Genomic DNA, 26,596 nt, shown 5'->3' with positions numbered 1-26,596 from the left:
TATATATGTGATATAAATGATAATAATATATACTATTGATATAAGTGATAATATATATGATAATAATATATAACATAATGTTTAATACAAAAATATAAATAAATTATTGATAAATATTAAAAATTATAGAATAAAACTTTAAGATTTACATAAAATGAAATTAAATTATATATCAAATTATTTTGTAATTGATTGTTATATATTCTATTGTAACAAAAAATAACGGAAAGACTTTTCAGATAACATTATATTTTCCATATCAAATGTTTGGGGGTGTGGTTACTAATGGTGTAAAAATATATTTTTTTTTAATTCCTTATCAACAATGGAATTTATTTTAAGAAAATATAGATATTTTGAAGAAAGAATATTACATAGTTTGAAAGATAATGGCATAAAACATCGGTATGTTCATTATATATTGTATAAACATAAAAATTAATGTGACTTAACCTCGAAGTTTGTTTTAGAATATTGATTATTTGATATGTTTATATTTTATATACTCATTAAAAATCGTGTAATATATAAAGAAATAAAGTTTGTTTTTTTAAATATTTATAATATATATTAATATATTATATTATATTAATATATTGATATATTCAATTTTTTTTCTTTCAATGATATAGATATATGTATTTGTATATTTAAAAATAAATTAAGTAAATAAAAATATATATGAAATGTTAAATATATTTTTAAATTCTTATAAAATATTTTTAATCAATTGATCTAAATAAAATATTTATTTTTTTACTTTTTTTTCAAATTATAATAATCTGTATATTATATTTATATCATATAATATTCAAAATTATATATAATTTAAAAATATTTATATGTTTGATGTATTATAAATATAACTAAAATGATATTATTATTATAATAAAAATATTTATATTTATGAAAATTTATAATCATTAAAATTTTTGTAAAATTATGAAAAATATTTTAGGATAAAAGCTAATACTGGATTATGGCTTGGAACATTAATAGGTCTAAGTGCAATTTTAACTCTATTAAAAGAAGATTCTAGTTATTCTGAAATTTGTCTCATTGTGGGTCTTACAGGAATTGGTCTTATTATTAGTTCTATATGTTTATATTTGAGATTATCAAGTGAAAAAATAACAGTTAAAGATTTTCAAGCTATATATTTTTTACCAGCTATAATAACATCCTTATTATATCTTTTTGTTGCAAATAAAGGTACAATTTATAAATATTATTTTATGTTATTAATAATATTTTCTACCATATCTTATATATTTATCAATTAGCTAAATTAAAATGTATTTTACATGTATATGATTTATGTAAATCGTAATATTATATTTTATGTAAATATTTTTTATTTAATATTTTATAAAATCATTATTTTAGTTAAAATTATTTTATTCATTCATATATAAGAACAGGACTATTGATGAGTGTCATATGGGGCTTAAGTGTTAGTAGTTTAGGAACTTGGGGCATTCTTCAATTGATGTCTACATTTCCTTATTGTTTCACAATCGGAGAAGCAACAGCAACTATGCATGGATGTATTTTGTTTCTTATGTCTGTAGTAACAAATTTGCCCTTAAGATATCATTTGCCACCAATCCATGATAACGATATTGCAACAGTTTTTTTACAGGTATTTTAAAGGGAATTTTTTATTTCAATAAATTTAATGTAAAATTTGATGAAATAATTAAAAAATATATTTTCAGGTTATAATGCTGTATGTGATATCAGTATGTTTAATATCTAATTATTTTCCAATGTTTAATTCGACTAAAAATTTTTACATATTGGCTATTAGTCTTTTAACAATTGTTATACCGTTAATGTATATCTTATTGGATCAAAATCCTTTGATTTGGATATTTTACTTCTGTAATAAAACAAATAAGGTTAATAATAATAATTTATAGTATATACTACATGAATATGTAATTTTTAATACTTGCAAACATTACAGATCATCTTAATTGGATATTGGATTATATGTTTATTATTAGGTATAACAGTTATTACATATCAAGTATTAATAAATCTTCAAGCAACAACTTCAACTAGAAAAATGTTTCATTTATTAGCTGTACTTGTATATATACCTGGTTTAATATATGAACGTATATTATTATATTTAGCTAGTGGTATAATAATGGGATTATTTGTATTTCTCGAGGTATATAACTATGCTTAATAAAAAATTACATTTTTTTTACTATGTTCATAATATTCTTAAATTTCTCATTTTTAGTTGATAAGGTATTTACAAATACCACCTTTTGGGAAAATATTACAACAAGGATTTTCTGTGTTTGCTGATGAAAAAGATAATTTGATTTCTTTAACACCTTTATACTTATTTTGCGGCTTATCCTTTCCACTTTGGATGCCTACCAATAATCTTTCATTATTAACTTTGCTCAGTGGTATTTTAACAGTTGGCGTGGGTGATACTGCTGCTAGTTTTATTGGTAGTAAATGGGGCTTTCACAAATGGACCAATTCCAATAAATCTTTTGAAGGAACAATTGCTTGTTTTCTTACTCAAATTGGATTAATATGTCTTCTAACATTTATGGGTATGTAATATTTAAAATATTTCTCTTAGATTTTTATAAAATTATAAGTTAAGTTTATAAGTTTTTATTTTTATAATTATATTTAATATACAAATATATATATTAAAGAAATCATATTTTTTTTAAATAAAATAATAAAATAAAATTCTATATATTTTAAATTAAAATTAAGTATATAAAATTATTATATCTTAAAATTAATATATATATTTTTTTAATAGGTTATATAAATAGTGGTTGGTTATTTTTGCGAAGTTTATTATTAAGTATTGCGCTGTCATTTGTCGAAGCACAAACAAATCAAGTTGATAATTTAGCATTACCTTTGTTAATGTATGTATGTTTAATGATTTAGATATTTTTTAAACATAAAATAGTAAATATCTTGAAAATAATATAAATATTGATTGTTTAATATAGAATGGACCAAAGGTATATATAATGTTTTCTTATTTCATTATTTTATATTTATATTTAAAATATATGTAATTATTTTCTTGTATATAACATTTTTTTGAATAATGTATTGATTTGTTTTGCTATAAATAACATTTAATATTACTTAATCAAAAACTTTCTAAACTATATGATTATTTCATTATTACATAATTTTATGATATAAAAATTGTATGTATTATTTGAAATTTTTTTTGTAATTTATATTTTAAATAATATAAAGATTTTACCAATATATATTATTTTGTTGTAAGTTTTGTAAAATAATATTTATGTGAAATGTTTATATTATTTTTGTATATAAACAGGAATGTTTATTAATTTATTTAAACACATAAACTCTTATATAAATAATTAATTACTTAATATTTGATATTTCTGCATTTAATCATCTAATTTTTCATTTTTAATATATGCAAAAAGTATGAATGTATTGCAATAATTTATATAACTCATTATTCCATAATTTAATCATTCCTGTTAATGCATTTTTATATTTTACTCAGAAATTTGTAAACAAAATTTATAAATAAAATATTTTTATAACTATGTATATTGTCAATATTTTGTTGCTTAATATTAATTTTTAAAAAAAAAAGATAATTTTAAAAAAGACAAAAATGATTTATTTTAAAGTTATATGATAACTTAAAGTTAATTTTATTTAATAATAATGACAAATTAAAAGTATATTTATATATATCGTTCATTTTTAAATATATTCATTTTTAAATATATATTCATTTTTATATTGAAATTTTCATATTTGTTATATAATTGTAGCATTATATATTATAAAGTATATTATTTTTCTTTATAAAGAGGATGAAAAAAATCATGAATTATTTCGTTTTATTATTTTATTGACCACACAGCCTTAAAATCTGATCGTACATAGCATGTCATTATACGCTTATGCGCATACATGATATGCGGAATGTTTGAAAAGCACCAATTTCTTGTCAAGATTTATTTTTAATTGCGAACTTTGTGTTAAATATAATTTGCTATATTGCGGCATTTGCAAAGAAAAATATCAATATATTAAAATTTTTATATCAAATAAATTTTTATATTAATATTTATATTAAAATTTCTAGATTTTCATTTTATTTTTTATTGAAACATATTTTTATCAGTTATTTTATTATATTACAATTATTCGCTATAAAAAAATTTATATGATGGAATAGATTTATAAATATATTTAAATTGTTATTAAATTAAAATATAATAAAGATATGTATCTATAATTTTTTTTATAAATTTAAATTTATATATTTATATAAGTTTATATAAATTAAAATGCATCGTTATATTTTTTTTATTAATATTTTTCTTTACAAATTATTTTTTATTACAATTTTTTTAGCTCATTTAAATATGAATGATATTATATTAACTTAGATTATTTATATTTATATAAGTATATTTTCATGTATTGTATACAAGTGCCATTATTTTTTTTGTAATTATTAAAGATAATTAGATATTTTATTTTAAGAAATAAGATATAATTGATTTGTAACTGTTAATTGATTTTCTTATTGGAAAAAAAATGAAAATAAAAATAAAAAAAGGACTGAAACAAGAAGTAAACATAAGAAATAAAAAAAATTATAATATTTTTTTTTTATAAAGATTATTATAAAAGCAAAATAACTTTAATTGATGTTACTATCTGTATTGTACACTGATTATTTATTGTACATATAAATATTTTATTACATAAATTATGAATTAAAAGTAACATTTTAAAATCTAGTTTCGCAATATGTAAGATATGATGCGGAAGTCATAAATAGTTTTAAAATATGTTTGTAAAATAGCTTTCCGGGTCTTTATTTATTTAATTTTTTTATCAAGTTAAAAATATATATACATATCTCTTTTATTTCTTTTTCATCTGATATTTAATCTGATATTATTTTATATAAATAAATTATTTGAAGAATAAATAAAAAATTATAATATAATATAATAAAAAATTATAAAAATGCATTCTTAAATATAATAAATTATAATAAAAATAATTATAATTATAATAATCTAAATATAATTTGTTATTAATAATACATAATATAATAATATAAATATAATTTTAATAAAATTATAATATATAATTATTTTAATATCAAAAAATTTTTTTTTGTCTAACAGATTTTCATCATTTTATATATTTAATTTTATAAAATAATGAAAAATATAAAATATATCACATTATAAAATAAAATATTTCAATGTATTAATGTAATGAATTATTTTTAGTTTATGATTTTTTTTTGAAGAAGATTTTAAAATGAAATGTTGATTTTTTACTTTTTTTTTCAGTAGTAGATCTAAAAAAAAATAAACTAATGGTAGCCGATTTTGTAAGCAGATTGTCATTAATTTAGATTTAATATATAATTATTAAATCTTTCATTAGTTTCAGTTTTTTAAAATTTATTATTGTTTGAAAGTTCATAAAAACTTAACGACTTTAGGACTTTCCCATATAAGTAAATGTACATTTAAAATTTAAAATTCATTTGTAATTGTAATTGAATTTTATCATTTTCAAAATATTATATTAACGATTATATTTCGTAAAATAATAACTATATGACAAACATATTTTGAAATATTACAGAATAAATATAATATTACATAAAGAAATAAAAAAAAAATATAGAAAGTAAATTTACAAAATTTTTAAAAAATAGTGATTCTGTTTTGAAAAAGAAAATATAAAAATATAAAAAAATAATTTTGCTCCATTTAAAGATAATTTACATAATATCTTTTTTTGGAAAACAGGAAAGGATTCTAAACAATTAAAGTGAATCTTTTTTCTATATTCCATAAATTAATATCAACTACATTGTAAATCTCAATACAAAAAATCGTTGTAAAGTCTGTAACCAGGAAAATTTCGATAAACAAAAAAAGAAATACAATATAAAGGAACTGTGACAAGAACGGTGATTTTCCAGCATTCAGTATCGATGTTCATCATGTTACATCGTATCTGTTGATCTCGAGAAGCTTTTTTCTATATTTGCATTTTCTGATGAATCAATATTCTAACGAATATATCAGAACAATGAGAATAGTTACATTGCATATTTTTTATTCTTCAAATATTCCATGAATTCGTTCTATGATTCTAATAATATTCCAATATTCATTCTATATAAACATTAAGGATTTACTCGTTAGAAATTGTCATCAATTTGTCAGAAATCGCATCAACTGTAATTTTATCAGAAAATCATCGAACAATCAATAACAAGCTTCATGGAGAACGACAGACGATATTTATGAGATGTTTCTCTACGTGCTACTTATTATATTCGTTTCTTATATAGTTGTATTTTTAATGGTATAGCAATTAAATAAATATTCTGAAATTCTTGATCATGTAATGCCATTTTTTTCTTTGGTTGATTAACATTATGTGCAACATTATCGATCTTTTGAATTTCTCCTCTCTTTTCTTTTTCTACCATTATTTAATTATGAAAATTTATGTATCTTTTGTCTTCTGTAATATATTGCAATGTACCTGTTGTTACTTTCGTTTTTTATTGGTGCTGATCTATACCATACTTCGTCGTTGCATCTTCGTTTCTGTAAGAAAAAAATTTCTTTTTCTTTTTGCTTCAATAATTCTTTCTTCCTGATCTTGCCTTTTTATCTTTTTTGCAAAGGAAGGACGATGGAGCGGAAAGTTGTGATAAAAAAATAAGCAATCGTTTTATATGTTACTAGTTATTGACTTTGACGTGCGCGTGTATATGAACATCTTACTTGTCAGGTGCTTTTCTTCTGTCGACAGAAAATACAAGTCGCATTTTTATTTGATTTCATCATTCGTTCTATAATTCTAAGCGTTGCTTATTATTTGTTTGTGTTAATTTTATTTAATAAATTTAAATTTTCACAAAAATTAATTAACATTTACTATATTTATCATGCAGTTTTAATTATTTTATCCTAATTTTCACTTTCAGTTAAATAATTTTATTTTTTGTGTTTCATTTTCTTTTTTAACATATTTTATAATATAAGATATTATTTTTATCGATATTTCACATATTACATAAAATTTTTAATGTTTCACATGAAATTTTTAATACAATATTTATTTTTTTGATATTTAACTTTATAAAAAAACAACAAATATATTAATATATTTTGTAATTTAAGTTTTTAATTGAATTTTTTTTTTTGGAATTTAAATTAAATAAAAAATTGACACAATTTTTAATTTTTAATTTACGTATTTTCAAAACATGTAATATGAAATGTTTAATGAAATTTGTTGAAATTTTTGAAACTTTATATTGAAAAATGTTGCTCTATTTTGCATATTTCGAATATTCGATATATTAAAAATATTTATTTAATCGAGTTACATATGATTACTTTTTAGGAACATTTTTGTTATTTTTTTTTTATGAAAATTTTTATCATGTTATATATGTAGAAACATATCATCAGAAAAAAAGCCCTGAACGTAGTAAATATTTCGAAATTAATAATAATTGGTAATGCTGAAGAATTCTAAAGTTATTTTAATTATGAAGCGCTCACATTTCCATATATAATCCATATGTGTCAAAAATTATCTTAAATTTAAATTAACTTTATTTTTTTTCGTTAAATTAAAAAATGTATAATAATTTAATCGATATTCGTTACTCACTTCAGTGTTGTATACGCGAACGGAGTCTGTAAGCAGAAATTTCTTTCACACAATTAAATTTATGATTAATACCTCGTGCGCATACATTAATTTATTTTTCAGTGAAATTTTAATTTAAAAACTATTAATTTGTAATTAGAATTCTTCCTAATTATATTCTTATACATATGTTTAAATTCGTCAAATAAGTAAAAAATATAATATTAATTGAATAAAAATAATTTTCTATCTATAACAATAGGTACATCAATACATTGTCAAATAACAAAGTTTTTTTTTTAAAATAATTTGTAATTTGATTGCGTAAAGCAGTGTTAATAATACTTTCACTCGTTGAAAGCTGACTTTTGCTATTTTTATGATTATTTAATAATAATAATTAACTACTATTAAAAATTTTTCAACAAGATTACTACAAGATTGATATCGGTTTCTTGTTATATTCTGTGCAAATGGAATTTTTTTTATAAACTATAGTTGTACATTCTAATTTTTTCATTAATAGCAATTGAAACCACAATGAGTTCTTAATTAAATAAAGATTTCGATCATTCTTTTTTTCTATTTAAACGTAAGTTACATATTTACAATCGCAAAACATGGCGACTTCATTGGCACTTTAAAACAACGTCACAATTTCTCGACCCTGTTCCACAAATAACGTGAAGAAAGAAATACTTCACTTTTTTCACGAATATAAAATCAATTATTTATTTGAAGAAATCAAAAATTGAATATAACAGTGTTATAAAATATACGAATAATTTAATGCACTATAAAGTTTTTATAGCAATATATACTATGTTTTCTCTCCTATGTAAACATATATTATATACTTGATACAGCGTTTTCTGCTGGAGTATGAGAACTTTATTGAACGCTTTTTAAAAATTTTATTTTGAGAAGAGAGAGAGAGGGACGAAAGAGGAAATATCAAAAATTTTCGACATTTTAACGGAAAAGCTGGCGTTGATTTTTGCGTTTAGCAATCGTAATTTTCCTTATTTCTAATAATCAAATTATCATTCGCCAGTTGACGTGGAGCCAAGGAATTTTGAAACAGGAACGAATAATCGTAATATTGTTTTTAAGTTTAATTGATGCTTACACTGTTTTTAGCATCACCTCCACGTCTCGTGATGCTTGCATATTTTCTGTACAAGAATCGCTCCAAAAAATATACTTTATTCATTTATTATTTGAAGTTATTACCTACTAAAATTTTTAATTTTTTATTTTATAAATATCGAAAAATAACAATGAAAGTTAATTGAAGTACTTGAATCTTTTCTTTCTGCTAAGAGGAAAGTCTGACAGAAAATTATATTGTAAGATTGTTCCCGTTTATTGTAATATGTTTGATGAATACTTTGGAGGGATTCTTGTATTTTGACGACAAGCGAAATAAACATAGTTGCGAGTGTGTTATGTGACTTTCGATATTCTCTGTTACCGATTAATTCATATTCACCTTCCCGACGATTTTCATGATCACAGGGTCATGTAAAATTTTTCTTCTTATTGAAAAAAAATTTACCAAGTTCCATGAATTTCAATTTATAAATGCTACTTTTTTTTTTTTTTTTAAATATATTACGTTTTCTTTACATAACAATAGTAATATTTTAATGTATGTTTCATCTGCAATTTGAATTGAGAATCACTGATTTAAAAATTTTTTTTTAACGTAATTTTTTTTGCAAATCTTTCGATAATAGGACCCTGTGCAGCGATGTTCATCAATCAGCAAATGTTCGATTGCTTCATATTTAACTGCTTCATTTTCCTCCTCCCTTTGCCATCTGGTCGGAAATCTTAACAACTATATTTATCGTAAAGCATTTTGTATGCGTTTCTCCCGCGATCGTTTGCTACTGCGATAAATGAAGATGCAATCGACGGTCGATAATTGATTAAAATTCGATTAATCGATATCAATAATGAAAACGATATCGATCATTTGAATGTACGAATGAGCGATATTAATTCTTATCGCAACTTTAATCGAGTGAATGTTATACTTTTTTCGAGAGCTAGAAACATAGAAGAATCAATTTTCGATTGTAAGTCGTCAATTATTATTGATCTATAATTTCATTGATATTATTGTTGTAATCTTGATATTATTTATTTTCAGAACAGAATATTGATAAGTGTCTACATAAAATGTATTGTTATTAATCATAGAAAAGAAAAATTTTATTAAATGAAAATTATTATTTGTAGAAACAATTCGAATCGAGGAAAATACGAAAAATATCAGTTGATAATATCGATTTCTTCGGTATCTAAATCGAGAGAAGCAAGTGCAGTTTCGTTATCGAATCGACGCCTGGTTGTATTCGAAAATTATCGTGCGATCAGAAGTTACTATTCGTACTCGCTTCATGCCGACACGTAACGATTGGATGTTTCACGTGGTGCATCCGCAGTTGCATCGATCGCGGGTGGACGTGCCGCCACTCGCTTCAAGCCTAATATACATCGAGTATTAGGTTTACAAAACAGATACCCTACTTCATCGTAGGGTTTCAAGGGGATTGGTGGTTTTACAAGAGAAGGACGTGGGGCTTTTTGGATAGTTGGAGATGGGATTCCAGGAAAATTGATAGAGTCGGGAGAGATTTATTTACTCCCTTAATTTGTGCCAATCAGCGATCTGCCTCTGCGGCGAGCTACAAACTTCTCTCCAATGATTCAAAGCGGATCCTTGACATTCTGGCCCACCGAACTCAAGTCGTCCAATAACCTAAAAATTGTACAATTATATACAATTTAATACGTTTGAATTTCCTCATCGTGTTATAGAAATATAATCTAATTTCTAATTTCGTAAAATATTTCCTACAGTTACATTAACGTGAAATTCACGGATAGAATTCTGAAAATTAGGATTATTCAAAGATTGATTTCTCGATCGAATGGTATTTTGCCTAGCGTTGTGTTATGTAAGAAAATTGCGAAAAATCACGCTACATTGGTTGTGTGTACGACTTTCAGTCGCCTCACGCTACATTACTTTATCTATATACATAGTATAATATTGTATATAGTTTGAGAGAATAGTACGTTACGTGCATGTACATGACTTAATTGTTCGATCAATCATGCACTTTTCAGTTGCACCAACACAGCCACGAATGAAATTACCAAGTATTTCTAGAAATTTTTATCTTTATGTTTTGTATAGCAGTGTGTGCAAATTTAATGCAGATTAATGCAATACTATGTTATATCATAATACCTTTATTTTTAATATGATTTTTGGGGTTTTATCATTGATCTTATAAAACTTCCCTCCTTTATTTTAAAATATTTAAAATAAAAAGAGAAAAAAGATAAGTATTAGTTAAATAATTATATGATATACTACACAACGAATATTCCAAACTTTTATTTTCATTTGTAGGAAAAATTTAAGTTTTAAAACTATATTTAAAAGGAAATAAAGAGCAATAGAATATGTTTGATGAAACATGTCTAAAAAAGTAATTAACAGTCAATTTTTACTCCGATAAATATAAATATAGCTAATGGATATTTTATTTATTATTAAAGAATTAAAGGATTAAAAAAAATTTAAATTTACTATATAAAGATTAAAGAAATGGAATATTTTTCTGTTCTTATGAAAATTATTATATAAAAACAATTGTATCAACAATTATATTATTAAAAAAGATATATATATATATATATATATATATATATATATTACAGATACAAAATAACGCCCTAAAAAACTGATTGAATCGATTATTTGAAATGGGAGAACAAAAATCATAGTGAAATAAAAGCAAAATTACAGGAACGTACCTCGTTTCTTGTAACGCGATCCCAATCGATCAACATAAACTCGAGGCTGACATTGTTAAGACCATCAGCACCATTCGGAATATCGAATACGAAAGACTCGTTGAATACCGGACTAAGGGTACGTTTCTTCACGCGTGTCTTCCTCTTTGCGATACGCTGAGAGTTATACAGAAGATAGATCTTGACATATGGATCCGCTAACCCAGTCACGTCCATCTTGGGCAAATTTTGCGCCTTCAGCACAACTACCGTCAATCGGCTGTTGATTGGTTGCCAACAAAGGGAGACGAGCAGTTCTCCCCTGCCTTGTGATTGAATCTGAAATTACAGGTATGATTCTTAAATTATTATTATCAAATTTATTTGATATAAGCTTACACATATTGCGCTTATATACCACAATTAAGTCTAAAATATATAGTTTCATTTAAAAGTTATATTTATTTTTATTTTTTAATAGATATTAATAAATATTGAAATTAATGTTTAATTAAAAATATTAATGGTTACCTAATTTTTTCAAACAAATATAATAAATATGTTTGTAAAAACTTTTGATTCGGTATGTCTTAAACACGCAATAACTTTAAAAAATAATTTTTCTTATAGTTTATGATTTGTTTCTTACCTTTAGACTTCTAGGGCATATTTTTCGGCACAATGATATCGCTTGATTATCGGCCTCCTCCAAACCGGGCACCGACGAAAGTGCACATGTCAATTCACCGATAATATCATCTCGAGAATATCTATCGAAGCTAAGCACTATAAAGTGTAGACTGATTTTCTGCGAACGGTAATAAAAAGATATACGATATATCGGACTATTGATATTTTAATTTATCAATGTCCTAAATTTAAATTATTTTTATCTTTATTTGTTTTAAAATTAATTTAACTTATCTACTCGATAACTTATTATTAAATTATAACGTTAAAATTATATGATATATATAACATTTCTTCTTCGGATTATTATTTTTGTTAACAGCCTTACTATACACTGATATCATAAATTACCTCGTATAAAATATTTGAATATTTTATGTTCGCAGGTGATAAAAAATATATGAGGAATATAAATTTTAAAATTCAAGATATTCTTATTGAAATTTATTCGAATATTAATTAGGTAACGAGTTACCTGAAGCTGATCCTTCGATATCCCAAAGAATGTGAAATCCTCGTCGTAGACAGGATCTCTGGTGTTTCTGAGCACTCTGGTTTTCGCCTGATGCTGCTTATCGGGCAACAGTTTCAATTTCACGTAAGGATCGCTAGTGGCATTTTGTTCCCTCGCAGGTAACCCTTTGCAATTCACCACCGTCACCCCGAGCGCATTTTGTTCGCTCACGTATCGCAGTTTGAACATCAGCTGGCCGAGGTTGTCTTTGTTATTCTCTGTCCCGTGATTTTTCTCGCGTTCCGTTTTCTCATTGTTCTCGATCTCAGCCTTATCCCGTTGTTCATTCTCGATACTCAATGTGACCTCGCCAGAAGGTGTCTGGGCAGGTGTACCTGTGATTGATCCAAACGACAGAAACTTTTACGCTAGAAAGTTTCTTACAATTTCAATACATTGCTCCGTTAAAATTGTCAATACTAATTTAAACAAAAAATTTCTCTAATTTCGTTACCTTTTAAGTAATCAAATATTTCTATAAAAAATTTATCAATCGTTAAAATTGAAAGAAAAACGTTCTTATCTTTCTATCTGTTACATCAATGACACATTATAGAATTGGTAAAATGTTCTATATGTGTGTTCAAATTAGATATTACGCGATGACGACAAAAATTACCTATACCCTGTGGTGTTCTAGGTTGTGAACCAGGATTGGACGATTGAGACCCGGTTGGGCTGGGTGTTTGCCCACCGGAACCTGGAGGACTTTTCGCTGGTCCCGTTGGGCTTGGACTCTTCTTCAAGTAGTGGCTGGTGCTGCCAGGACTTTTAACCGCCGTCGGTTTCCTGTGGGGCGGCCTGAACGCCAGGGACTTGTCGGAATTCAGTTTGGTGTGCTCGCGACGTCGTCGGCAAAGCCACCAGGTCATCGCGACGGCGCAAAGTAGGAAAACGGCGCCTATACATAGTGCGACTATGGTCGTCGTCGACACTGGAATTACGCGTTACTTTCATTAAATTCTTTTGCTCTGTTTTAAAAATTTAATTTATTATTGTTCTTGCGAGGATTCATACGATTTCCACTTTCTGGAAAAGGTTTTACTTGTAGAGAGTGAAAATTTGTCAATAGAAGATTAACTTCCTAGAAAATTAAACGATTAGCTTCGATAGAGTTGATTTATTTGGCTTCTCATATGTGATTCACGTGTATTTTGCATGAAACAAGAAGTTGACTTGAAAGAGATATTATTGAATGTTGTACATGAGTATTTCAAAATTATAATATGATATATATTATATATTAATATCAAATATCGTTTGATAGTTTTGGTTTAATATTAGTTGCAAGAATATGTAGTCAGTTTATTTTTTAAAATTTTATGTTTCACCTTTGAATCTTTTCTTATTATTAACATCTTAAGAGAGAATTCTTTCTCTCTTTTAATTTAATATTACATTTCTTCCATTACAATTTATCACTTCCTTCAAATGATTAATTAATTAGCATTAACTTAAACAGTGAAGCATTTAAAGATAAAGATGTATATATTGATTAAAAGAATTTTGAACTTTATATGAGAGTTAGTTGATCAATGCTGACTAATGCCAAGTTCCGGCAATGATGAATCATCTCGGCAATGTGCGCGTTTTACCTTTATAAACTTCATAAATGTTATCGAGTACTTATAAAACAATAAAAGGCCAATAATTGTCCGGAATACAATTTATGTTTTCATCTATCTCAATAATCGTTTCTTCGAGATGAAACATATTGGAAAACATTCAAACTTAATATCACAATATTCATGATGCCATAAATTTATATTCTATCACAAATAGGTTGTAATCGAGTTTTGCTTCAACGAATTATCCAAATTGTCGATCGTGAAACATGTCAGAAGAGCGTCAATAGTCGAATATCAATATAATATCATTCATATCTCAAATATAAATCAAATACAAGAATAAACGTACAAGTCCATTTAGAAGGGAAAACGATTAATTCTATTTTTATAAATTCTAATTTCAGAAATTTTAATTCAGAATATACTATTGAATTATTGAGAAGCCAAAAACTAATTGATTCTACAAATTTCTAAATGTTAATACCCTAGATGTTAATTATTTAAGAACAGATTAAATTCATTTTTTCTAATTTTTATCAAAGTCTAGTTCAAAAATTAGATCAATACTAATTTTTAAACTTAAGTGACAAAGTATATGATTAGCCCTCAAACGTTTAGAAATGAAATGATTACACATGATCAAATGTTCAATTTTTCCATAAAACGAAGCGACATTATTCGATGGAGTTGATCCACTTGGCTTCTATATGCCTCATATATCACATGGTCTGGCGTCTCGTTATAAAGCCAACCATCCTCCACTATATACATACATCATCGCATCTAACTCGTTTCCCAAATCATTCTTTAAGATTCATCGAGAATCCGACGAATCCGAAATGAGCTGAATCAGAAAAAAGAGAGAGAGAGAGAGAAAGAGAAAAGAAATGGAACGAATTGAAAAAACGATCCCAATCGATGGAAACACCCAGTCAAACGAAATAACACAGGTATCACGATGTAACAGCTGTCCGCAATCATGATCGTATTCCTTCCAACGATAGATGGTTTCATCCGGGAGCAGCTAAACGACACCCTCGATTACGACATTAATTACAATTATGGATGGAAATCAAGAGTGCGATCGTGGAATGAAAGCTAGAAATCGTGGACGGATTGGATCGATGTCAAATGGATCATCACGAGGTGATGAGGGTACGGGCGAAAGGCTCGAATCGAGCGTGAATTTTCACGGTGGACACCTTCGAAACTCACCGAAATCGACGGGTCGAATCACAGGTCCGTCTTCCGTCACTCCTCCGACCATGTTCGGCCACGTTTATACCCCCGTCTATTTGGATACGCTTTTATCCGCGTAAGTCACTCGGCCACGACGCACTGAACGAATATTTACGGTGTGCGGACCGTTCGTGGTATCCTGAGGCGACCATCGGACGAAATGTTTCGATCAATAATAACGGCCGGAGCTTGCGCGGAATACCGGGGGAGGGGGGCCGATGGGTATGGAACAGACGACAACCGCGACATCAAGACGGCGACGCCGGGGATAATGCCGTTTCGGTGGTTGCTAGACGAAAGAGAAGGTTTACCTTCGTGCGGATAACGCGAAGGTTTTTCGCGCAGGTGACGATGCACTTCGACGAGAAAGAGGCGAAACCGGCGGTCGAATCGATGGGATATCGATCAGGCTGAGCAGGCTGCGTTTTTAGAAACAGCCTTTTTGCCTGTTCTAAGGGGAGAGGCAATTGTTTATGATCGGTTCTTCTTATCCACGGAGGATGGATAGGAGAGGATGAATTTGAGAAAGTGGAGGTATTTTGGGGAAGGGAGAGGGAGGAAGGGAGGGGGGAGAGGATTAAAGGATTTTTGAATTCTGCCTATTCGGTCTTATAATCCTAGGATTTTCGAGTCTGGGAGAGTTTAAAGTGACACGGTGAGCGGGATATGGTTGGAAAAGGGTTGGGACGTAGTCGCGATTATAATGCGACTATATATGTACTATGTATGATGTTGTATATATGTATGATTTTGATTTAATTTTGATTTTTTTTATTTTTTCTATCGATGTTAATTATAGTAAAATTTTAATGAAAAATGTATTTCGTAGAGTATGTATTCTGTTTTATTATGTTGTTGACGTATTTCATTTAGGAATTTGTTTTTCTTTTTTTTTTACCGATGTAACGGTAAACTAATGATTTTTAAAGAAATAATAAAGGGATTCTATCTATATTTATATATTTGGGCGTGGGCTACGGTACAATGGATCCTTCTGCACGAAATATTGATATATTTATTAGCATTTGCAAATCTTATTGATTTTCAATATTGTTTTAAGACATTGATAGAAATATAGTATAGTTATCAAATAAATTTTGATTAAAAAGTTTTGTATAATAATATTTATATAATTTAAAAAAATATATAATATTCAGAAAAGATTGTGTTATTTAAAATCCGTTGCAATGTTTTAAATTTATTATCTACGTTATTTACGTTATTAGCATGCTTATATTAGTTATATTTATTAAATTTAATTTATAATCACCCCTTTTACTTAGAATGAGATGAATAAGGGCGAAGAGAAAGGTGAGACTAAAAATTGCAACTTTAATCCACTTCGCTCGAGTTCTGTTTTGAATTATCGATCTACATTACATCTAGCACGCAGAAGATAATTCTTCTATGAGTCATCTATTACCTCGAACCTTCTAATTAAATGAATAAATCAACGATGACACAAATATTCACATTTTCCTATTATTTATTATTTTTATATATTTATAATATATCATTAATTATTATATTATATATAAATATATAATATATATTTTTATACTTATTATTATATTAAAAAATATATTTATTGTTTCCATTAATTAATTTGTGATTTACTTAATTTTTGAGTCGAAAAATATTATATCTTTTCAATATGTATCAATCCAATCTATAATTAACACATATTTCTATTTATAACTATAGAAAAATTAGAAATATTAAATCTAAACATTTCTCTCTTTGTTGTGTATTATATTGTTGTATATAATATTTATTGATTATTAATTTAATTATTATTATTATTATAATTTTATTAATAATTTTATAATTAATTAAATTTATTCAAATAGATTTGGTTCGAAATATTGGTCAAAAATCATATTGCGTAAGTGTAAAATATATTTGAGAATTGAACTCTAAATTTCTTGTTCACCTGGACAAGTTTATATTTTCTGTTCCCGAAAACATAGCCGATGATGCTCGACGTGAAAATAAATTTTCGTAAAATATCATGTACGTAAACTGCGACATAACGTGTGCACATTGAATGCATTTTTTAAATGAATTGGTTCACACGAGTGATAAATAGCTGCTATTATTTTCGAGCTTTTATCGAAATTATTATTAAATCTTTAACTAGCAAATTTTCGCAAATTTTGTTAAAAAATATATGAAAACATTTTTAATCTGAATATCTCTTCATCACTTTTATCAATTAATTTTGAAGAATTATTTACAATGATTTTATATTTATTAATTGGTATCAATTAATATTATATATGTTTTCAAAAGATTAAGTAAAAATTAAGTTCAAAAGAATTATTGTGTAATCGAATTTTAATCAATTTATTAACAGATAAATGGCAATGACTGTTCGTTTAGTTATCTCCGTAAAACAGAATAATCTGACCTTACTTTTGAGAATAAGAGTTATGTCTAACTTCGGAATTACGATTAGCTGTCTTCGTCAGTTGCATCATTGCTATCTTATCCGTTATTTGTCTGTGACGTCATTGAACATGGCGCACGCGCATTACGAAAATACACTACAATACGTAAAAATACCAGGTTTACCTGGGTGCATGTTTACCTGTGCTTAACCAATAGGGTCACAGAACGCTATTATGTCACTGAGGATAGGAAACATCAAAATTAATGGACAAAATTATTTTAATTATTACATAATTTGAATTTTTTAGATAACTTTTATATAAGTATTGATAATATCCTTACAAAATCGTTATATTCTTATATCGTCGTTAAATATAGGATGTTTTAAGAAATGGAAAATGTGAATTTTAAAAATATTATTTGAATGATTTTCATATGTATATAAATTTAATTATATATTATATATAAACATTATTACAGTTTATAGGAAATAAATTTATATTAATAATAATAATAAAAAGAAAAATAATAAATAATAAATCAAAAGTACATTATAGGATTTTATTATAAATAATAGATAAATAAAAATTTATAAAAACAATCTAGAAATATTTTTTTTTATATTATATATTTTTATAAAATTTCATTTTCACTTTATATATATACATAAATAATTTATAATTCTATAGTAATAAATATTTTAAATTCCACATTATCTTTCAATTCTATTTACACCACAATTTTCTTAGATTTTTCTTCATATCTTTCTTTACAGAAAAGTACAAACAGTTACTACGACGCATATTTGAAACGACTTATAGAGCCGTTCCACTGCGTCAGTTGGTATCTGCGCAGAAGACAAATATCAAAGTAGCCTATAGTAACGTGGACTCGTAAGCGATCAGACCGGCTTTTACGAGCGGCTCGATATAGCTACGTTGTGTGTAAGTATTTCGGTGTATGGAACAAAAACGAAAGAACAAACGAACGAACGAACAAACCTGTGCTAAAGTGGCCACATGTCCATTTCAAAACGTTATTAAAATAAAATAAATAAAGAAACAAGATTTGCGCACGTATTGAGTGTCGTCGAAAGTGTGCTGTGTCACAACAAACATGGGACTGAAGGATTTTCGAATAATATACGATAATCATTGGAACACTTATTATCCAGGACAAACAGTAAGCGGAAATATCATTGTCGTACTAGACAGCACAAAGAAGATTCGTGGTATGTTATATTCGAAATTACATCTTTATCGAATGAATCATATTATGTTATTTTAGGGTGAATAATATTTAATGTATATTAAATATCGTTTTGCGATGTCGAAAGATCGAACAGGTGTTTTTAAATGTATGCGATTTTCAATGAGTTTTTTAGTGATAATGTTTTATGAAAATGTAACTATATGTAGTGAAAATGATGGAGAGATTATGCGGTATTACATATAAATATGTAAATATAATATATTTAGTAGATTTAAATATATGTGTATATATTATATTAAAAATTAATAAAAATTTTGTAAATAATTTAAATGTAATATATTAGAAAAATGAATATTTTTGTTTTTGCAAAATTATTGGTAAAAGAAATAAGATGAACATGAAGATTTTGATATATTTGAAAAAATAAAATTTAAATAATAAAGAAATTAATATATAAAATAATTTATACTTTTTCGAGTAATTTAGTTAATCGATATCATTATTTTTTATTTTTAAAAGTATCAAGAAGATTAAAATCAATATTAGAAATTTATTATCTGAATATTAAAAAATATTTTTTGTATTAATATGTATAACATAAGTTTTATTCTAAATTTTACTCCAATTTGTAAATTGTATTTTACACATATTGTCGAGTTCTTGTCACCGCATTCCTGTAGATTTTTTTCTTTTTTGTCGCAAGGTGTAGTTTAATTATAGCACTATACACCCGCACAGTAGAAATGGACAGTGACGATCAGCCGTGAAACATTTGTTTTGTCATATTGTACAACCATTGCATTATTGTTTTTATATATTTTTATTATTATTTAATTAATGTATTGTTGTTGTTATTATTATTAATAGTAACTATTATTTAATATTTTTTTATATAGTATTCTTTTTTAATATTCTTATAGTTTTATTTTTTATTATATATTGTTGTTTATTTTTTATTTTATTTTATTTTATTAATTTATTATTTTATTAATTTCGTTTTTTAATCGAGACTTTGTGAATTGTTAACTTAATAATGGGAAACTTTATAGAATTATCACAAATGTAATAACTTTTCCTTTAGTTTCACCTTTTGTAAATATCTTTTATAAATTACATTTCATGGTTTTTTATTTTTACCGGATCGCTCACATTTCTGTTTTAAGCGATGCTATTTATATTTTAAATTTATAGATTTCTATAGCGTCAGTTATACAAAAATATTCTATAAAACTCTTTTATAAAATTTTTCCGTGGTATTCTTGACATTTATTTGACGTTGATATACTGTTCTATTAGCATCGACTTGCTTTAGCTCGCGTTTAATTTTATACCATTATCTCATTGTTAATGGTAATTTCTAAAATGTGTCAACTCATGTCTGAATTGAGCAATGTGAAATGTTTTAAATAATCGAAAGTATAAAACTCCTTAATGAATTCATTTATGAATTTTAGTATTATGATATTAAATCGAGTTAAAATTTTCAATTCGGATCATATACATAATATGTATAATTAAAATACAAAGAAAATGATCATTATAGTTTTCAATAAAATTTCTTCAAAATCGAAATTATTAAAATTAATGTAATTGATAAAAAAATATAATATGTATGATAATATTATTTAAAAATTTTATTATTTTTACAGGTATAAGTGTGAAAGTAAAAGGTGTGGCAAATACATGTTGGACTACAGATAAACAAGATATGGATGAGCGAGGACAATATAGAGATGGGACTCAGACAGTCTCTGCCCATGAAGAATACTTCGAAACAAAATATTATCTTGTTGGATCGGCTTCCGGTGAGCTTCTAACTTAAATTATTTCATTAATTGTTTTTATTGAAAGAAGTTATAAATTTTTTTTTCAGGTGGTGAAATCGAGATACAAAGCGGGGAGCATAAATTTCCATTTCAATGTGTACTACCAACAAATTTACCTAGCAGTTTCGAATCTGATTTTGGACATGTTCGATATACTGTTAAAGCAACTTTAGATCGCCCTTGGAAGTTTGATCAAGAAGTAAAGAGTCCCTTTACAGTAGTGTCACCTCTTGATCTTAATCAAGAATCGAGAGCCTCGGTATGGTTTATAATCAAAATGTTAATCTAATAAAATTTAGTGAATAAAGTAAAAATAGTAAAATTTTTTAGGAAAAAATAGAAGAAGAAATGAGCAAGACGTTTTGTTGTTTATGTTGCGGAACGCCACCATTAACTGTTAATTATTCATTACCAGTTAGAGGATATGTGCCAGGCCAATCAATGCCAATAAAGGTGAACGTTGAAAATCATTCAGGAGTTACTGTAGAAACTATAAAACTTATTCTGTGTAAGGTATATTCGATTCGATAATATTATTAATAATATATGATATATGAAAATATTTTAAAATAACAATGAATCGTGAAATCTAGATGGTGACTTTTCGTGCTACGACACCGACTACTGATACTAAAACGGAAGAGATTGTGATAGCAGAAGTTGGCAAAGGACCTATTGAGGGAGGAGGAATTGCAGACTATGAACAGAAACTAGATATTCCTCCATTACCTCCGTCGAATTTGACAAATTGTGGAATTATTGATCTAGAGTATAATCTTAAAGTTGTGGCATGTGTCTCAGGATGGTTAGTATATATTATATATTTATTATCTGAATGAAAAAAAAATAAAAAAAAGTTCATTTTCATGTAAATAATGATTAAAATATCATTCTTAGCAAGATTTTGTAAGTAAAATCAAATTTGAATCTATTTTTAAAATTATATTTTATGTAATATAAAGTATTACAAGTAAATTTTATAGTGAAAAATTGCCCATACTAAACTGATTCTAGTCGGTCGTTAAAATATTTCATAATGTAATAGAGACATAATTATGTTGAATAAGATAATTATGTGTTAGGTACTATCGAAATTTATGGCAAAATACACTTATATTCGTGGGTACTGTACCTCTGGTAAATTACCAAACTCCAAGTGCTCCCCCGATCGAAGGATATCCTTCAGAAATTGGATGGACGACGTCTGGAATTCCAAGCTCTGATGGGGCAACAAATTTATATCCTAATTTACGTAAGAATACTTTTATTTATTTTTAATAATTATATAATATTTTTTACTATTTAAATATGGAAGTTTTATAAACTAAATTGTGTGGTTCAAGAGAGTACGTATAATTAATACAAAGTATATATACTTATTATATAGAGTATATATATATATATAAATTAATATAATGAATTAAATTATGTAGCTCCACCATCATATGAAGAATCAACTAATGGTGCAAGAAGTCTATGGGAACGTGGCGAATCTGAGCATATTTTCGGTATATCGAATCGTTTCTCGCCTAAATATCCAGTTTTCAATTTCCCAGCAGTTTAGTAAGTAACAAAAAATAAAAAATAATTTGGTGCTTTATTTAAAAAGAGAAAAATGAAAATTATACTATATGTATCTCACAGCACAGTCTGTAGAGCACATTTTAAGCTTTAATTGAAATTAAGGGCTCATAATGATCGTGTGTAATAATCAAGTTGATAATCTAATTATTATGAATGAAATGATGTCTTGATTATATTTTTTTAAAATAAATTTTTAATAAGAATATTGAAAGAATGATTAACCAAAGGAGATGCTAAGAAAATAGTCATTTTAAATATCTTTTTAAAGAATGAGTTGATATAATTTAATTTATAAAATTTAAAAAAAAATTTTTTTTAATTAAAATGCGAATTATTATATACATTAAATGTTAAATTTTTGAACTAGTCTCGAAGATTTACATACGTATTTACGTATATATATAAAGTAATTAATTAAAATGCACAATTAGAAAATACTCAAACGATATTTATTATATTATATTGTAATGTTAAAATGATTGCTTTTTTAATATACTGTGTATATTTTCTTACGAAAAATTTTATATATATAAAAGCAATTAATATATATTAAAGCAATATTAAATTTTTAAATACTGCCGATATTAGAATTCAGTTTTTATGCGAATTTGTTTGAATCAAGTGTATACATATATACATACATATATACACATTCATTATATATATATATATATAATATGTATACATATAAATATATTGTTAATTATATCAATATATTATGTATAACAAAGATATAAAATTAGAAAATTTGTATTTATATCTATTTTGTTGTCAATAAAATGTATGTTTTTTATACATTATGGCATTATTATCACTTAGCATTATCATATTGCTGGATAATATGTTACATTAGAAATTAGAACAATTTCTTCATTGCATAAATTTTGGAGAACAAATGTAGACAAGGAGACAAATAGTGGAAGAAAGACAGAAATAGTATAAAAATATTGAAATCAGCGCCATCTTCAGAGTGCCGCAAATGAAACTCATAAAGAAAGGATAGAAAATATTAAAAAAGGATAGAGATAAAATAAGAATTGGCCATTAGCGTCATCTCTTGAGTATTCTTAAAAATAACTCTTTAAAGATAAGGTAAGGTAGAGTAAAAATTGAATACCAATGCCATCTCTTGAGTGTTTCATATTATTCTATTTTGGAGAAATGTTTTTAGTAATCAAGAGATGTCACTAATAGTCAATTCTTATTGTATTTGTTCTTTTAGTATTTGTTCTTCTTGTCCATGCTTGTTTCATTTATGACACTCTACAGATGGCGTTGATTTTCGAATTTTTAATCCTATTTCTATCCTTTTTCCACTATTTACTATTTACTTGTTTATACTTGTTCATTTCTTTTTGATATGAGATAAAAATGTATTGAATTAGAATTATTCTATATTTCATTTATAATTTAAATTTGATTATGAAAATTTTTACTTATTGCAGATATAATAGTTGAACAAGAAAATTGTACAAATATAATAATTTATTTTTTCTAATTAATTAATTTTTTTTTATTCATGAATTTAATTTCAAAAGATTTAATTTCGGTAAATAATGTAAACATATTAAAAATAAAAATACGTGACATTTTATTTTCTAGTCACGATATCAATGTTTATCGATTCCTTGATCATGTTTTGCGGAAAGATTTGCATCGATAACTTTATTTTATCGAGAAATAATTCGTCACACAATATTTCTTATCTATTCACTGGATCTAAATAATATATTGTGTTGTTATATTTTTATTACGGAATATATTTTATCAATGGTTAAACATTAAATTCGTCATGTCGCTTTATTTTTCATTTTTCAAATTTGAATCGATATAAATAACAATCGTAAAATCGTTAATTTATAAACTTTTCTCAATATTTAATAATTTTGTATTTTTATATCGTTTATAAATAATATTATTTCAGAATTTTATTCTTCGTTTAATATAAATTATATTTTATGTCTTATATAAAAATGTAAAGAAGAGTGACATAAAGTATCTAAAAAAATGTTTGAACGTGTTGTTATGACACCACACTGCATAAGCTTATATTGTGAAAATGGATATTGTATCGTATCATCGTTATGTATTAATATGGACAGACAAATCAAAATTAGATATAAATATATGAATATAGATTATTTGGTTATTTGATCTATTATCAGAAAAAATGATATAACATAATGTTAAATCTATTTAAATAACAAATTTTACGTATTAATTTTATGTATTATTTGTTTATTATATATCATTATTATATTCTGTATCATTATATGACACGTAATCATAGTATAGTAAAGTAAATAAAAAATAAGTGGATATCTACCTTAAAAAGATCGAACAGAAGCTTCGTTGATTTGAATTTTAACGAGATCTTCCATGACATCGTGAAATGAATCGAACATTGACGTATCGCGGTCACAGAGGTATCGTGTTTCAAACTCTATGCTCTTGTGAATATACATATACTTGTATAGATATATTACGATGTCTATGTGTCACGTAAGCATTAGTTTGCTAGTTGGACAAATGAGGCGCTAAATGTCAACCAATTTTAGTGTGCCATCAAATAACGATCTATTGTTATATACTTGAAACGTAAATGCTAATTAAAACGACGCAGTTCTAAATTGAACATATCGGTTTATCCACAGTTTAACTCTTCGATATTCTAATTTAAGCTATTTCCATATTTGGAATTTATAATAGGATAGAGCAACGTATTATCATGATTCTACAATAATTCAATATATTAGGTATGTATATAACAGCGAATTTCCAAAACGCGACGATTATATTTGCTTGATAATTATTATTACATATTGTTGGAAATTTTGATATTATTTCATTTTTATATTATATCGGGATTATTAAGAAAAGTTCAGCAATTCAATGCTTATAATTTAGATATTTTAGATTGAACAAGGCGATATTAATATCAAAACATGAATGTCATGACGTTCACAATTCGATATGTTCGAATGAAGTTAATGTTCGATTTTTGTTCATTTGATAAAAAATTAGTTATTTTACGACACTAAGTTATTTTAAGAATTAATGAGTCTCTATAAATAATATTGAAAGATATTTATATTCATTTGTAAAGTAATTATTTACAAATATAATTATTAATTTATAGGTTATTTTTATTTGAATTTTAAAAAGATTTTTTTATTAATATATATACCAATTTAATATTTAACTAATGTAGAATATAAGATCATTGATAATTTGATCATAATTTTTTTATTGATAATGTTTGATTTTAAGATAAATATGGAAAAATATAAACCCTGAAACTTACTAACGAATTAAGCATTCACCTAAGGCTGATCGATTACGTATATGTATCACTGGACGGTTTTGTGTCCTTGAGACTAGGAAATGAAATATTCGTAAGCTAACTTCGTGGTCTAACTTATACGGATGTTCAACTAAAATGGATAATATGGATTGTGATGAGAGTGGACGATTTTTGTTATTTGAGAAATTTCATTATGAAAAACGATTGCATGTGTCGTGAATCGTCTTGAGTCTGCGTTAAATGATAAGTATATGAACATATATAATAATAAAATTTTATTTTAACAATAATTTTTTATTTGAAAATAATATTTTGATATATATTTGTTTTATTATTTTAATGAATTTAAAAAAATTATTTATGAATAATATATTAATTTTAAATTAAATTTTTAAATTATTTAAAATATTATTTTTCATAAAAAAATTCAATTTTTCACTTACAATATTTTAAAAATTCAATGATTTAAATATTTTATCATATTAAATTAGATTTTTAAAAAGTTATTACTACCTACAGTATACAATGTTTTTTCATCTCTTGATAATCGTTTTTATTCTCTTCAATTATTCAAAAGCACAATTCTTTAATTATTAATTATTTCTATATTGAATAATATATTTTTCTCTTACCATATTGCTATTTAATTCAAATGGTTACTGTAGTTTATTTCAACTATCTGATACGAATGTTTTCATAGAATATAATTCTACTTTCAAATCTTATTGAATTAGTTTAGTTTTAT

The 26,596-nt window shown here is 25.3% G+C and overlaps 4 protein-coding genes and 2 long non-coding RNA genes across 12 annotated transcripts in view; 4 read left to right on the top strand and 2 right to left on the bottom strand.

Annotated features, from left to right (window-relative positions):
* Nucleotides 1-34: 34 nt before the first annotated feature.
* On the top strand, nt 35-3,587 carry Dolk (Dolichol kinase). Of its 2 annotated transcripts, XM_086913536.1 has the most exons (8): nt 35-405; nt 959-999; nt 1,075-1,212; nt 1,422-1,642; nt 1,719-1,901; nt 1,970-2,179; nt 2,255-2,582; nt 2,804-3,587. In XM_086913536.1, exons 1-8 carry the CDS (start codon nt 326-328, stop codon nt 2,935-2,937), a joined length of 1,335 nt encoding a protein of 444 aa, XP_086769662.1. In that variant the 5' UTR covers nt 35-325; the 3' UTR covers nt 2,938-3,587. The 2 variants fall into 2 exon arrangements, with proteins under 2 accessions (XP_086769662.1, XP_012349924.2); XM_012494470.3 differs by having other exon boundaries at nt 207-405; nt 959-1,212.
* LOC147656734 (uncharacterized) lies at nt 1,338-2,075 on the bottom strand. Its single transcript, XR_015293773.1, has 2 exons — nt 1,955-2,075; nt 1,338-1,882 (listed from the first exon to the last, which is right to left on the bottom strand). It is a non-coding gene; the product is annotated as an uncharacterized LOC147656734 (long non-coding RNA).
* A 2,267-nt stretch (nt 3,588-5,854) lies between the features above and the next one.
* Nucleotides 5,855-15,708, bottom strand: Syt4 (Synaptotagmin 4). 3 transcript variants are annotated; one of them, XM_086913537.1, is made up of 7 exons: nt 15,511-15,708; nt 13,347-13,661; nt 12,689-13,062; nt 12,173-12,331; nt 11,545-11,862; nt 10,362-10,477; nt 5,855-6,650 (listed from the first exon to the last, which is right to left on the bottom strand). In XM_086913537.1, the coding sequence occupies exons 1-7, from the start codon at nt 15,560-15,562 to the stop codon at nt 6,605-6,607; spliced, it is 1,380 nt and encodes a 459-aa protein (XP_086769663.1). In that variant the 5' UTR covers nt 15,563-15,708; the 3' UTR covers nt 5,855-6,604. The 3 variants fall into 3 exon arrangements, with proteins under 3 accessions (XP_086769663.1, XP_086769664.1, XP_086769665.1); XM_086913538.1 differs by having other exon boundaries at nt 13,353-13,661; nt 15,511-15,698; XM_086913539.1 differs by lacking the exon at nt 5,855-6,650 and having other exon boundaries at nt 8,412-10,477.
* LOC147656733 (uncharacterized) lies at nt 10,348-14,388 on the top strand. The gene is made up of 6 exons (XR_015293772.1): nt 10,348-10,486; nt 10,579-11,662; nt 11,785-11,874; nt 12,179-12,340; nt 12,600-12,811; nt 13,368-14,388. It is a non-coding gene; the product is annotated as an uncharacterized LOC147656733 (long non-coding RNA).
* Nucleotides 15,709-18,767: 3,059 nt separating the features above from the next.
* On the top strand, nt 18,768-23,342 carry LOC100863131 (arrestin domain-containing protein 17). 4 transcript variants are annotated; one of them, XM_003690712.4, is made up of 7 exons: nt 18,768-19,156; nt 20,787-20,942; nt 21,011-21,222; nt 21,294-21,476; nt 21,557-21,768; nt 22,046-22,215; nt 22,397-23,342. In XM_003690712.4, exons 1-7 carry the CDS (start codon nt 19,042-19,044, stop codon nt 22,525-22,527), a joined length of 1,179 nt encoding a protein of 392 aa, XP_003690760.2. In that variant the 5' UTR covers nt 18,768-19,041; the 3' UTR covers nt 22,528-23,342. The 4 variants fall into 4 exon arrangements, with proteins under 4 accessions (XP_003690760.2, XP_086769667.1, XP_086769668.1 ...); XM_086913541.1 differs by having other exon boundaries at nt 18,803-19,156; nt 21,294-21,416; XM_086913542.1 differs by lacking the exon at nt 18,768-19,156 and adding an exon at nt 19,845-19,924.
* A 1,746-nt stretch (nt 23,343-25,088) lies between these two features.
* LOC100863480 (uncharacterized) overlaps nt 25,089-26,596 on the top strand; it is a 33,048-nt gene continuing 31,540 nt past the window's right edge. Inside the window, exon 1 of the mRNA XM_086913488.1 lies at nt 25,089-25,303. The gene's annotated coding sequence lies outside the window, so the exon portion shown is untranslated. The remainder of the gene's footprint in view (nt 25,304-26,596) is intronic.

This window comes from Apis florea, unplaced genomic scaffold (genome assembly GCF_048593485.1).
Source record: "Apis florea isolate Af1SG1 unplaced genomic scaffold, ASM4859348v1 contig_3496_pilon, whole genome shotgun sequence".
In the NCBI taxonomy this organism is placed as follows: domain Eukaryota; kingdom Metazoa; phylum Arthropoda; class Insecta; order Hymenoptera; family Apidae; genus Apis; species Apis florea.
Note: the sequence above shows the minus strand (reverse complement) of the source record. Positions and strands in the feature narration are given on the sequence as shown.